Source organism: Phalaenopsis equestris, unplaced genomic scaffold (genome assembly GCF_001263595.1).
Source record: "Phalaenopsis equestris unplaced genomic scaffold, ASM126359v1 Scaffold000002, whole genome shotgun sequence".
In the NCBI taxonomy this organism is placed as follows: domain Eukaryota; kingdom Viridiplantae; phylum Streptophyta; class Magnoliopsida; order Asparagales; family Orchidaceae; genus Phalaenopsis; species Phalaenopsis equestris.
In genome coordinates, this window is record NW_018164444.1 from 77717121 (window position 1) to 77731285 (window position 14165).

General features: G+C 33.2%; 1 protein-coding gene across 1 annotated transcript; it reads left to right on the forward strand.

Annotated features, from left to right (window-relative positions):
* The first annotated feature begins 611 nt into the window (after nucleotides 1-611).
* Nucleotides 612-13959, forward strand: LOC110028901 (WD repeat-containing protein VIP3). Its single transcript, XM_020730949.1, has 2 exons — nucleotides 612-1068; nucleotides 13116-13959. Exons 1-2 carry the CDS (start codon nucleotides 727-729, stop codon nucleotides 13740-13742), a joined length of 969 nt encoding a protein of 322 aa, XP_020586608.1. The 5' UTR covers nucleotides 612-726; the 3' UTR covers nucleotides 13743-13959.
* The last annotated feature ends 206 nt before the right edge of the window (nucleotides 13960-14165 follow it).

Sequence of the window (14165 nt, forward strand, 5' to 3'; positions counted from 1 at the left end):
CCGCCCTCTGAGGTCTGGAACATGCAGTTCGACCCTAAGGTGAGAACTCTGTTCCGGTGCATTATTGGGGCTTGATTCTTTTTTGATAGTTGCTTAGGTTTTCTTGCTTATATGCGTTGTGCTGGTTTGACTTAATATTTTCTTTAGTGTTTGTTTATTGTTTAAACTATGGAGAAAACTGCACGTAGAGTTACGTGTGGAGTCCAATGAAATCACACCACGCGGCGATGAAAAAAGTGGCGATGAAAAAAAAATGTCCGGTAACACAAGAGAATATTACTCCCGTGTTATTCAGGTATTATTGTGTGTTATCCAGGTGTTATTGTGTGTTATTCAAGTGTTATTGATGAGTTATTGTCTTAATAATACAAAATAACACAGTAGGGAAATATTCTCAAGTGTTACCAGACCGATTTTTTTTCTGTCATTTCCACGTTGAGTGATTTTATTGGACTCCACAAGTGAATCTAAGTGCAGAGTCCTGATGTAATATTTTTTTAGTTTTTATGAGTGACATGTCCAAGATCACGCCCTTCCCAAAATAAAAAAAAAATGACTCTATCATCCCACCCTTAGCTATCTTGATCCAGCAACACCCTTTTGGCCCATATATGTATTCCATAAATCAAAGTCGATTGAGTGTGATGACAATTTGTCCATATGGGCATCCAACAAACCCTAAACGACCCAACACACTGAAACCCCCAACCCTTCTTCGATCAAAAGATGAAATTGGCCGGTTTGAAGACAGCGGAGAACGCCCACGATGAGTCCATATGGGCATCCGCGTGGGTTCCGGCGACGGATAACCGACCGGCAATCCTTCTCACGGGCTCACTCGACGAGACAGTGCGTCTATGGCGACCTGATGACCTATCACCTGCGGGGCCTCCGTCCGGCGGCCATGCCCTCGGTGTCATCTCAGTCGCCGCCCACCCCGGCGGTGTGATCGCGGCCTCCGCTTCCCTTGATAGCTTCATCCGGGTGTTCGATGTTGACAGTAACAGTTCTATTGCAACTCTAGAGGCGCCGCCCTCTGAGGTCTGGAACATGCAGTTCGACCCGAAGGTGAGAACTCTGTTCTGGTGCATTATTCGGGCTTGATTCTTTCTTGATAGTTGCTTAGGTTTTCTTGCTGATATGCGTTGTGCTGGTTTGACTTTAATATTTTCTTTAGTGTTTGTTTATTGTTTAAACCTTGATCACTCTGCTGCATTAAGTTTTTTAGGGGGGAAGACCGTTTATTGTTCCTATTTTCACTATTTTACTGCAGAAGTAATGATTTGAAACAAAGGCAGCAACCCTGGTAACAAAGAACAGGATTAAGAGACTTAACCTCAACTCACTGGATAAACTACAAGGTTAAGGCTAACCGAAACATTTTTTTTATCACCAAGACAAGGCATTTAAAGAAATAAGTCAATAATTATGAGAATTTTCAAATATGATTTTTATTAGTGCAATAATAATACTGATAGATTGTCAATTTGTCATGATGAAAGCAATACGTTTTCTTAAAAAAAGTAGAGGTAACAAGCTAAATAAATGCATAACATAGTTGTCCGGAACAATTGATAAATTAAGGGGGTGTTTGTCTGCAAGTAGGATTGGGTAAATACATAAATCGTAAATCAGTTATAATCACTCTACCCTTGATTCGTCATGGCTGCCAACCTCCCCTCTACATTAGCCTACTGCTGGCCTCCCCTCTGACAGAAATTTTCATATGCTACTTAATGCCCGTCATCGGCCCTTTAAAACTGCCCAACATCTGCCAGTAGTTGACCGCTACCCCTCCGCTTGCAAGCATCCCTGGCCGCCTCTACCCTCATTGTTGCTTGCCCGTCACATATTTTACATTGTTTCATATTTCTTCAAATCAAACAAGAAAATGTCAAGTCTTGAATTTATTTTACACTAGGCCAAGCTGATATAGATGTGTAACTTTGGGTGATCAAATTATTAGAAGGTGTGAACGATTTAGATATCTCGGGTATGTTGTTCAAAGCGATGGTGATATAGATAGGGATGTTAATAGTAGAATTCAAGTTGGTTGGTTGAAGTGGAGGAATGCTTCGGGTCTTTTGTGTGATAGAAAAGTACCGCTTAGACTGAAAGGAAAATTTTATAAGACGGTGGTGAGTTGAATAATGCTCTATGGTGCTGAATGTTGTGGTGTAGCTCCTGTGACGGATAAAATTAGAGAAAGTCGTCTTAGATGGTTTGGTCACATTAAGCGTCGACCATCTGATGATCCGACTAGGAGAGTAGATGTTTTAGATTTGACTTATGCTAAGAAAGGCAGAGGTAGACCTAGGAAGACTTGGGGCTTATTGTATAAAAAAATGATCTTAATTTTTTAGAATTAAATGAAAATATGGCACTAAATATGACGCAATGGAGAAAAGCGATTCATGTAGCCGACCCCACGTAGTGAGATTAAGGCTTTGTTGTTGTTGTTGTTGTTGTAGACCAAGCTGATATATGTTATGACACCTAATAGTGGTGTGAATTGGGTAAAAAAATATTTTTTTATTCAAAATCCTTGTTTTTAATTATGTAGAAAATTTAAATTTTAAAGTCTTCAATATTTTTAATTAAAACAAATGAAAATAGCCAAGCATATAAAATATTGCAGAAAAAAACACAAAATTAAAGATTTTTATGTTGTTCGACCGAACTCAAGATCGACACACGTCCATGCCTTGTCACCCCTAATTAGGAATTTCACTAATCAGATGAAGATTACAATCAATATCCCGTACTCTCCTACATCGACCAACTACAACCTTAAACATTATGCTCTCCTATACTAGACAAATACAACCCCAAGCACCAAGCTTTCCTACACCGGGCAAGCTCTACCCAAAATACAATGAGACAATATAATACATAAAAATAAAATAGTACAATCAACTAATCTCACACATTCATAATTTTAAAAGGATTTTCATTCAATCCAAGCTAAAAATAATTAACAAGACAAATGCAAGAAGTGCTTAAGTTGGTATGTGAAGTTTATGTGAGTGCTTATATGAAATACACAATGAAACAAACACACAAAAATCTAAAAAAGAATGTAATCTTTTCAATATAAAGATTTCAACAACTTAGCACTTTTAAAATTGATTAAACAATCGTGCAATATTCTCAGTTAGGATTTGAAACTCACTTGACAAGCTATCAAAACCCAACTATAAGTAACAAAGAAACTTTTAAATGAATTGCTATATAATATGGCAAATTCTGTTACCACCAAAATAAGAATGAAGAAATAATTGAAAACTTAAATTTCAAAATATATCAAATTATTTCATCAAGCAATCTCATGTAATCAAGTATTTTAAATAAAATAATATAGAGCTTACATAAAACTTTGATGTGAGATTGAGGAACCCATGATTTTAAGAAATTTCTCTAAGAGATCTTTCTCTAACCAAAAAAGTTTTGGTTGAGGAAGACTTAGCATTTTTAGCCAAAGATAGAGGACAAGAGTGCTGCACAAAGAAGATCCAAACACTCCCCTTTCTTTAAAAAAATTGGCCAAGACAAGGAATTGTTGGAGGGAGACAAGGAAAAAAATTGCATTGATTCAAGATATGGTAAATTTGGGCCAAAATTATTTGGTAAAGATTTGAATATGTTTTAGAGCATTAATGAGGCGTAAAATTCGTCCAAAGATGTCTTCAAAGGAGGGAAACACAATAGGAAACAAATTAAAGAAAATTAAATGCAGATTTTCAGCCAAGCATATTTGGGTGTTGAACCAAGTCTTATTTGTATTCCCATGTGCTTGATTTCAAGCGATTAAGCCATGGGAATGAAGAAAAATGAAATTAGGTAAGTTTCTAATCAATAAACAAGGGAATTTGTGCACATGGGGCATGATTTGGTTAGCTCAAACATGATGAAATTTGTTCTCCACATAGGTGCAAAATTTAAATAGAGCTTACAAGATTTGGTTAAAAAAAGAGTAAAAATAAAGTATAGAAAAATCTAAATAAATTTTCAAAGATTTAATACACTTGGACAAAAGTATTTAGGCCTACATATTATGCAAAAATTCGGCCAAAACAAAGTAAGAAAAATTGGTTATAGGAAAACATATGAAATCATGTAATTATTTTACAATTGATCAAATTAATTTAACTAGAACTTAAGTGTGACTAATAAATATATGTTTGAGTGAAACTTAATCAAAATTATGTAGGAATTCATTTTATAATTATTATTAATTATTTATAAATTATTTCCAATAATTTATTTCGTTAAAAATATTCATTATATGTGAAATGTTTACTTTTTGGATTGTTTATGAGAGAGAAATGTTTCCTTATATTATTTTTCAAATTAAGCATAACATTAAAAAATTATTCAAGCCATAATTTTATAAATAATGATAATTTCTTACATCCAAAAAATGAGATAAAAATACAATCGTGGTGTGGAGATATAAATTTTTAAACATTGTAATCAATTTATATAGAAAATACTTATTTAAGAGTGATTTTTAAAATTAGGTTATCAAGATATGCAATGAGTGATTCAAGCTAAATGAGTGATTCAAATTAAGTGATATGAGTATGTTAAAGATGTTGAGCTTTTATTTGCTTATTATTTGCATATTCTACTCACACCCAAACACTTCTTCAAACTACCCAATTCTAATGATCTTGACTCCACAAGCTTGACTGAGCTTCCTAGGTTTGAAATATTTTTGAAATAGTTAGGACAAACACATTTGAATCATCCAACATTTATTTGTTATCATCAAAACACATTTAGAGTATGATTGGGCTCATAAAGTCAACACAAACTACTTTAAATTATTTCAAATACAATACATGACTACTACACTACATTTATTTTACACTATATTCATTTTTTCAGCACATCATATAGCTTTTTAATGGAGCTAAAATGATGTGTGAAGCTAGCTTTTACCTAAGTTCCATAATCTAAGAATTTTGACCTAGTCTAGAATGGTGAGGTTGAGAGGTTTAGTTACGAGGCACTTGGAAGAGAATTTAAGAAAAATATATGATGATCTAGAAAATGGTTTATGTTTAGGTTTAGGATTTTATGGGTGGAGCTTATTTTACTAGCCAATAAGTGCTCAAACAATTCAATTAAACCAAGTGGTTGTGGGTCTTTAAACAGTTATAGTGGCTGTGCAGAGTAGTGAAGGAGATGGTAGATCATATATGGATTAGATCTAGAAGACATATCTTGCAAGTTTTAATTGTTTTGTTAGCTCTATCAAGGCTAATGCTTGGCATTATGATATCAATGAAAGGCTGTGTTTTGAAGTGCCCTAAGAAGTAACAGGTACAGCTGCTGTTATTTCAGCTTTGTGATGGCGCTAACAACTAGTGGGTGGGCCATCACTATAATAGCTTCAAGCCTGATACAATGATTCCTTGGGACAAGTTCTGGGAGGTTATTTTTTGGAGCTATAATTTTTAATGGATTCCGTACAAATGGTTTTGAAGTAGTTGAGATCAGGTCCAAAGATTGTTTATGATTGAAAGACATAGTTCGAAAATAGTTTAGTTTCTTTCGTATCTTTGGGCAACATGACCATCGAAAGATTTATCAATTATTGTAATGTAAGATCTAATAAACTATATTCAATTGCAATGATACTACTTATAGATAGGCGGCGTATTAATTCTTTAATGTAGAAAGAGAGATTTATTTTTATCAAGCAAAAGATGCTAAACAGTGGAGGATTAGGTGAGTGGAGGTCATTCTCGAAAGAAGCATTGCTGGGAGTTGGACTATAGCTATAGTACTCCAACACTCTTTTGTCTGAAGAGAAACTTCACAACTATCAATAGAAGAAGTACTTCTAGGGATAGGTGTGGCTTTACTAGAAGTGAACCTTGGATTACTAGTAGTTCCAAAGCAATACTAAGTTCCATTTTATCCCATGGGATAAATGATACAATCCTAAATTTATTAATATTTAAGTAAACTTAGCAGAATTTGGGATATTAGCATTTAGGGAAATTTTTGAGTTGAATACAATTTCGTTAATAATAACAAAATATTTTATTTTTACCGTCATATTAGTAAAAGAAAGTTGATGAGGTTTTAAAGAAAATATAGGATGGAAAATCGGTAGGACTACATAATATTTCAATTAAAGTTTGGAAATACTTAAGAGATTTGGGAATTTCTTGCCTTACTAAACTCATTAATATTATTTTAAAAAGTAAAAAAAAGTCAGCGAAGTGGAGGAAGAGTATTTTGGTCCCCATTTTTAAGGATAAAGGGGATGTACAAGAGTGTGCAAGTTATAGAGGAATTAAGTTGATGTGTTATACTTTAAAATTGTGAGAAAGGGTAATTGAACTTAGGTTAAGACATGATACAAAAATTTCTCATGACCAGTTTGGATTTATGCCGGACATGTTTACTATGAAAGCCGTACATTTATTGAGAGGTTTGATGGAGAAGTACAGAGAGAGTATGGAGGATCTACATATGATTTTTATTGATTTAGAAAAAGCTTACGATAAGGTTCTAACAGAAATTCTTTGGAGAGTTCTAGAGAAGAAATATGTTGATATGAAATATTTAAATCATTAAAGATATGTATGGTAGAGCTGTTACTTTTTTCGAATAGGATGATTGACCAAGTATTTTTCTATTTCAGTTGTATTACATCATAGATCGGCTTTAAGCTCATATCTTTTTGCTTTAGTTATGGATGCCTTTATTGAACATTTACAGGAGAATGTACCTTGGTGTATGCTTTTTGTAGATGATATCCTTTTTTGTGGATAAGACTAGAGAAAAAGTTCATAAAAAATTTGAATTATGGCGGTCTATATTGGAGTTTAACGGCCTTCACTTGAGTAGATCTCAAACTGAATACATGAAATGTAATTTTAGTAGTAGTAGCTCTAGTGATGGAGTTGTAACTATGAGTAATCAAAACATTATAAGGTGTGAACGTTTGAGATTTCTCGGGTTTATTGTTCAAAGTGATGGCAATATAAATTAGAATGTTACTAGTAGGATTCAAGTTGGTTGGTTGAAGTGGAGGAATGCATTGGGCCTATTGTGTGATAGAAAAGTACCGCTTAGAATTGAAAGAAAATTTTATAAGATAGTGGTGAGACCTGCAATGCTCTATGGCGCAGAGTGTTGGCTTTTAAAAGAGAAGCATAAAACAAAGTTAAGTGTTGCTGAGATGAGAATGCTTAGGTAGAAAAGTGGCTTGACACTTAGAGAAAAAATAAGACATGAATATGTAGGGTTGGTATAAGCTCCAGTGGCGGACAAGATTAGAGAAAGTCCTCTTTGATGGTTTGTCACATTAAACATCGACCATCTAATGATCCAGTTAGGAGAGTGGATGTTTTAGATCCGACTTATATTAGGAAAGACAAAGACATATCTAAAAAAGACTTGAGCATATTGTATAAAAATGATCTTAATCTATTATAATTAAATGAAAATATGAAACTCAATAGGACTCAATGGAGAAAAAGGATTCCTGTGGCCGACCCTACTTAGCGGGACAAAGGCTTGTTGCTGCTGTTGCTGCTGTTGTTGCTGTTGAGTCGAATGCAAAATTGTGGTCTAATCCCACTTGTTGTTGAGTCGAATGCAAAATTGTGGTCTAATCCCACTATAACGCGCCCCAAGTTCAAAAAGCAGTGCAGTCCAACTACGAGTCATGAGGAAGGGACTTAACCTCAATTCACTAGACTTGCTCTTGAAGACAAGGCAAGTGAGGAAATTTTACATCACCAAGGCAAGAAATTTGTAAAGATAACTCAGCGATCTTAGTAGGCATGAATTTTAATTTTTTAATAATGGAATAATAATACCAATATATTATAATCAAGGACTAATACAATCACTAATTGAAAGGAAATGCAATGACCTGCAATTGAGAAACCAAACATGTTTCCAGTAGAATGCCTCAAATCAAAATACCATTGAAGACAAACTAGTATCCCGCCCCAAAGAAAATCAATTGGTTATGAATTGCTCTTGCAATGACTGTATTTCAGTCAACTTGGTTGATTTGATACGCATTAATGACATGGGACAAGCTTGCTAGACGAACTTTATGTGCAACTTGTACTCATTTAGTGACACGGGAAGAGCTTGCAATGCAAACCTAACTTGTAACTTTTATTCATTATGACATAAATGGCAACACAGAATGATTATCAAGATAATATTTATAAAAGTTGTGTCCACTATTGTATCAAATAAATTAATCTTATGCAAAAAAATCACTAGACTAAGAAATATTAAACAATGATAATCATGCCATAGAGCTCATAAGTAACACTCTAATTACACTATTCAATGCCGAACATTCACTTTATAATTACTTATAAATAAATTTAACAAGAAACTCCCATCACAATATTTGTATAATGCAAATTGTCTCGATTTTACCTAAATCTTCACAAAAAATGGTTACCAACTTGACATGACGTGTTGGCTTTTTGGAGGGTTGTCACTAGTCCACTTTCCATGTTAGGCTGGTTGGTCTGACTAATCAACAATATATTAATTTTAAAGGTTCTTTTGACGATTATTTTCGTTAAACATGCCAACATAATCCATATAATGTTAAATTATGAGCAAGTTGCTCTAATTTTTTTATGAACAGTTTAAGCATGTTTTGATTTTACAATTTTAAACATGATATTATAGATTAAGGCTGAGTAATACAATCGTATGTTCCATTTAGTAGAATTTTGAGCTTTTGTAGTAATAATCAAGGTGAAGAGATTAAACAAAGCATGATCAGCAGTTTAGTAAGGATTAAAGTTATTAAACTTGACTAGGGGATACACATAATAAGGATTCATTTATCTCCCAGAAAGAAAAAATTATTTTCCTTGAGTCACTAATTTATGGATATTTCACATATGAATCGTGATAGTCCTATTTTGTCAACAAAACCTTCATATACAAAAATATCCCTTACATTATGAAAGAAAGAACTCCACTAAACCTATTATTTTCTTGAGAATATTCACTTAAGTTCATATTATTTGCAGCTCTCTAAGTTTAAGTGAATAGGGTTGGAAACTTAAACATCGTAAAAGATTTTATTATTCAACTAAGTAGGGCTTTTATCAAGTTGGGGACTAACAAAGTTAGCTCAGCTTAAAATCAGATTTTTAATATCCTTTCAATTTGATCTTTTTTTTTTTTGCATTTTAAATTTATTCGAAACACACATATATATATATATATATAGAGAGAGAGAGAGAGAGAGAGAGACGCATAATCTTCTTAGAAATTTAGGTATTAATTTTAACATTTTGGCTTAGGTTAGCCTAAACGATGACTTTAATTTGATCTTTTTTTTTTTGAACTCAGATTTGACTCAAACAACTATCAAATTTTAGATTTAATGTTGGGAGCTTTTGCTCAAACCCTAATTTAGTGTCACACGAGAATTGAGCAATCTCATCTAAAAAGACAATTTTTATTTAATCATTTGATTTAATTTCACAAACTCCCTAATTGTAAATTCTATTTTAAAATAGTCGCGTAATTTTTATCTTGAATTCGTCATAAACCAAAATATAAAATCTCAATTTCTAGTTTAGGTTGGCTCTCTCAAATTTGACTTGATTTCACCCCTATTCAGAATGAATACTTTTGGATAGGGAAATTTTAGATAGAAAATGAAACTATCATATTTTGTAGATGAAACATTCATAAATTTATGACCGGTCTTTTTTTTTTTTTTTGGTTCTATAATATTCGTTCTTAGATTTTCTATTTTTACTTAGTTATAAGCAATTTTCTCTTATAAGAAAAATTTAATCATTCATAATCAAATCGAACCATTCATGCATAAGCAAATTGCTTTCTCTCATCAAGTGAGTTGCCCCCACCTGCGGCTAATTTTAAAAGAAAAACAACTTGAAGAGGGTGATTGGCATTGGCTCCGCACCCCTTCGCCTATCATTGCTCACATTATAATTGATTCAAATTTCTCCTATGAAAATCATTTTAGTTTAATGTCAATTGGCTTTTTAAATTTGTATTGTTGAAACTCCTCTTTAACACAAACGGAGGAGCTTCTTCCTAAAATTTGTCAAAGAAACCAAAAAAAAAAAAAAAACACTATAGGTGTTCTTCGCTACGTTTGATGGCTATGCAAGAGGAGAACAATGATAATTACTAGGTTACAACTGCAATTAGGAGAAAGATAATGAGGGCTTGACATATGCTTTGGGTTAAAAATAAAAAAAAAGAAGCCTTCTCAAGTTGACAATGATAATTATAAGATTACAAATGGAATTTCTGGATTGTTATCCTGAGCCTTGATAGAAACTTAAGATGATCACCGTGCTAGTTTCGCTTTTTTTTGTAGGAAACTTACGTGCTTCTTTCTTCCTCTCTATCTTATGAGAAAGTAATTCTCATTCTATTGCTTAATAGCGTAGATCATCGGCCTTTACATAACAGTATGTTGCAGCAATTTTGACATATATGTTTGATGTGTGGCCCGAATATCTGAGAAAGTCTTGATTTTATATTTCAATTTGGCATTTGAGGCATTATATGCTGGTAGGGGGATTAACTATATCTTCTCAATTTCTATTACAATTTTTGCAAGTTTAATCATTTATTAAGAACAGATGTATAGTTTAAGAAAGTTTCTCCTGACTTAGACTAGCATGAAAATTTTTTTCTCATATTATGACTGGTTTATCATTGAATTTTGGCTCAGTCACTAAAACCTTGGTATTTATTGTAAATTTAATCATTTATTAAGAACAGTTGTATAGTTTGAGAAACTTTCTCCTGACTTTGACTAGCATGAAATTTTTTTACTCAGATTATGATTGGTTTATCATTGAACTCTGGCTATCAGTAACTTGGTATACATATTCATTAAAGAGGCCGCTTGGGATCTCTTTTGTTTTTTGTTTTCATTTTGTTTTGTTCATGTCTTATTTTGAAATAAAACATGTTTGACATATCTAATATGATATGATTGTTTTCAGAAACGCTTAGGGCTTATTTGGGATTAATTTTGTTTTTGTTTTTATTTTTATTTTTTTCTTTTATTTTTAAAAATTATGTTCGTTTAGTATGTATTTGATATGTTATGATTTTTATTTCCTAAAAATAAATTGACAATTTTTTTAAGACACTCAAAATAATTTCTTGGTGTTTTGAGTGTTTTTTTTTTAAACCACACTTCAATCAAATAGTCAAATATTTTTTTTTTAGTTCAAAGCAAAACATAAACAAAAAACTTAAAAATAAAAAATAGAAAATAAAAACCAAAAGTGATCCCAAATGGCCCTTTAAAACACTTAAAAGTTGTTTTGAGTAATTTAAAAATAAGTTCATTTGTGTCTAAAAACTAAAAAATAGAAACATATAAAAAATACACCAAACAATAATATTTTTAAGAACAAAGATAAAAATAAAAACAAAAACAAAATTAAAAAGTAATCCCAAACATGCCCTAAGTTATTGTGCGGTGCTTTTGTCAATATGTTTTGAAAAGCCCATCTTTTGGATTTTGCGCATGGCATACCTTATATGGTACTAACCCATTATCGTTAGGTGCAATTTTTTGTGCTTCTCGTCCACAATTTTATTCATGAATTGTTTATTTTTTTGTTTGTTTGTTTTTTAATCAAAACTAATGAAAAGCAGTTATTTTTACTTTTGAAAATACATGAAAACCAAAAGGTTAAGTAATTGATTTTTAACTTCTAGTAACCAATGATACTTCACTCATTATAACTGTTGCCTGGTGTGGAAACTTAGCATCGAAGCATCAGTCTTAACTCTTCTTCAATTGCACCTAGTACTCCTAAACTATTGAACTTGCTACTCCTAAACCATTGAAGCTATTTACCTAAGAAATCCTCGTCTACTCTCAGCTCCTTTTCCTTGCCTTGTACTTCTCTGATTCAAGTTTGCAGACCCTTCCTTTGCCTTGTGCTTTTTTTTATGCTGCAACTTCCTTTGGGACTTTTGAGCATATAGTACTTCTATTCTCTGTCATTTTATTTTGTTTATTTTTCAACTATTAAGTGATTGAACTTTGCAATCTGATGGATAATCATTTTGTATTGTTTATGTTTGTATTTTACATGACGAACGCCTCGATGTCGTCATGATGATTTTATATCCAAAATTTTATAAACTTTTTTAAGTATTTTTTAGTCAATTTTAATCAATTAAAGAAGAATTTAAGCTGACTTGAAATCGAATGAATTTTGAGTAAGCATTTGTTTTCCATTTTTAGTTTGAATTGAGCTTATGTAACCTTGTTATGCAAATTAATTAATGTAAAAGGCAAGGTACAGAAATCTGTGATTGAGAAATAAATTTTAGGTGTTTTGAGTGTTTTCAAAAGCAATCATATCTTTATCACATATGCCAAATATATTTTATCTCAAATCAAAGCATAAACAAAACAAAGTAAAATAAAAATAAAAAATAAAAAGTAGAAGTGATCCCAAGCGATCCCTGATCCATTTAATGATGTTACAATGAAAAATGTACACATTTGAACATTTGCCTCTTTGATTGTTACATTTTTAGTTATGTAAGTTCCTTTTGTTACATATTCTGTTATATCCATATCAATATAATCCTGAACAAATTAAGGGAAAAAAAAATAAAAAAAACTTTTGCATACATACAGTTCAATTCTTATGCATTTACATTTCTGACACCTAAACTTCAATTGTCACATACATGCCACCTACCTATACACGAAAAGATGTATTTTAAAGGAAGATTTACGTACATACCACTGAATTCCTGTGTATTTTTATATCTAACACTCAACTTTAATTTTTACATACATACCACCTTTCCTTTAAATGAAAAGGTCTATTTCACTTTTTACAAGTTAAAATGGTGGTATTTTTTATGTGATGAAATATTTGAGCGGTATAAATGAAAAGAGTAAAGTTGAGGTGTTAGATATGTAAATACATAGAAATTGGGTGGTTTGTATGTAAATGCAAATATTTGGGTGGTATAAATATAAAAAGTAAAATTTAGGAGTTTGATACGTAAATACATATGAATCGTGTAATATGCATGTAAATGACCCAATAAAAAAATAACAAGGTTTTTTTCAGGGCACCATTTTAGCAGTGGCCGGAGGCAGCAGTGCATCAGTCAAGCTATGGGACACATCCTCATGGCAGCTCATCGATTCGCTAGCCATTCCCCGGCAAGAAAGTTCTCGTCCTTCCGACCGTGTCGGCGGCGGCAAGTTCGCGCTCTCCGTTGCCTGGAGCCCGGACGGCAGCCGGCTAGCTTGCGGATCCATGGATGGCACAATTTGCGTCTTCGATGTTCATCGTGCGAAGTTCCTCCACCACCTCGAAGGCCATTTCATGCCGGTTCGATCGCTTGTGTACTCCCCTTTGGATTATCGTGTCGTCTTCTCGGCCTGTGACGACACCCATGTTCACATGTATGATGCTGAGGGCAAAAGTTTAGTTGCCAGCATGTCCGGGCATTCGAGCTGGGTGCTGAGTGTGGATGCAAGCCCAGATGCTGCAGCCATTGCTACGGGGTCTAGCGATCGGACCGTCCGGCTCTGGGATCTAACCATGAGGGCATCGGTGCAGACGATGAGTAGCCACTCGGATCAAGTTTGGAGCGTGGCTTTTCGTCCGCCTGGCATGACGGGCGTTCGAGCGGGTCGGCTCGCTAGTGTTTCGGATGACAAGAGCATTTCTCTGTATGATTACTCTTAAGGGGAGAAATGCCATTTTAATTTTTGCAGATTTTAGCAATTCTAATTTTCACCTTATTTTTTTAGTTTTCTTGGAAGAAATTGGGACTGAGGCCGGACTAATGCCCTGTTGTTTCATGGAATGTTCTTCGGGGATGGAGTAATAATGGCTTGCCTGATAGCTGATTTAGCTCATTATTGTGCATTATATGCTATGAAATGGTTATTTGCTGACAATCTTTTGGTGTCATGTGATTTTCTATTGTTTTTTTCTGTTGAGTATTATTTGTCTTCATTTGCCATCAATTATTAGTTGTTAATTGAGAAGCTGTTAGTTTTACAGTAAATGTGTTGACAAAATTTTGGTATTGTATTTGCACTTCATGTATGATTTCTTAAGTGGTTGTATTGATTAATAGAGTAATTGGTAGTACTATGTGAGTGT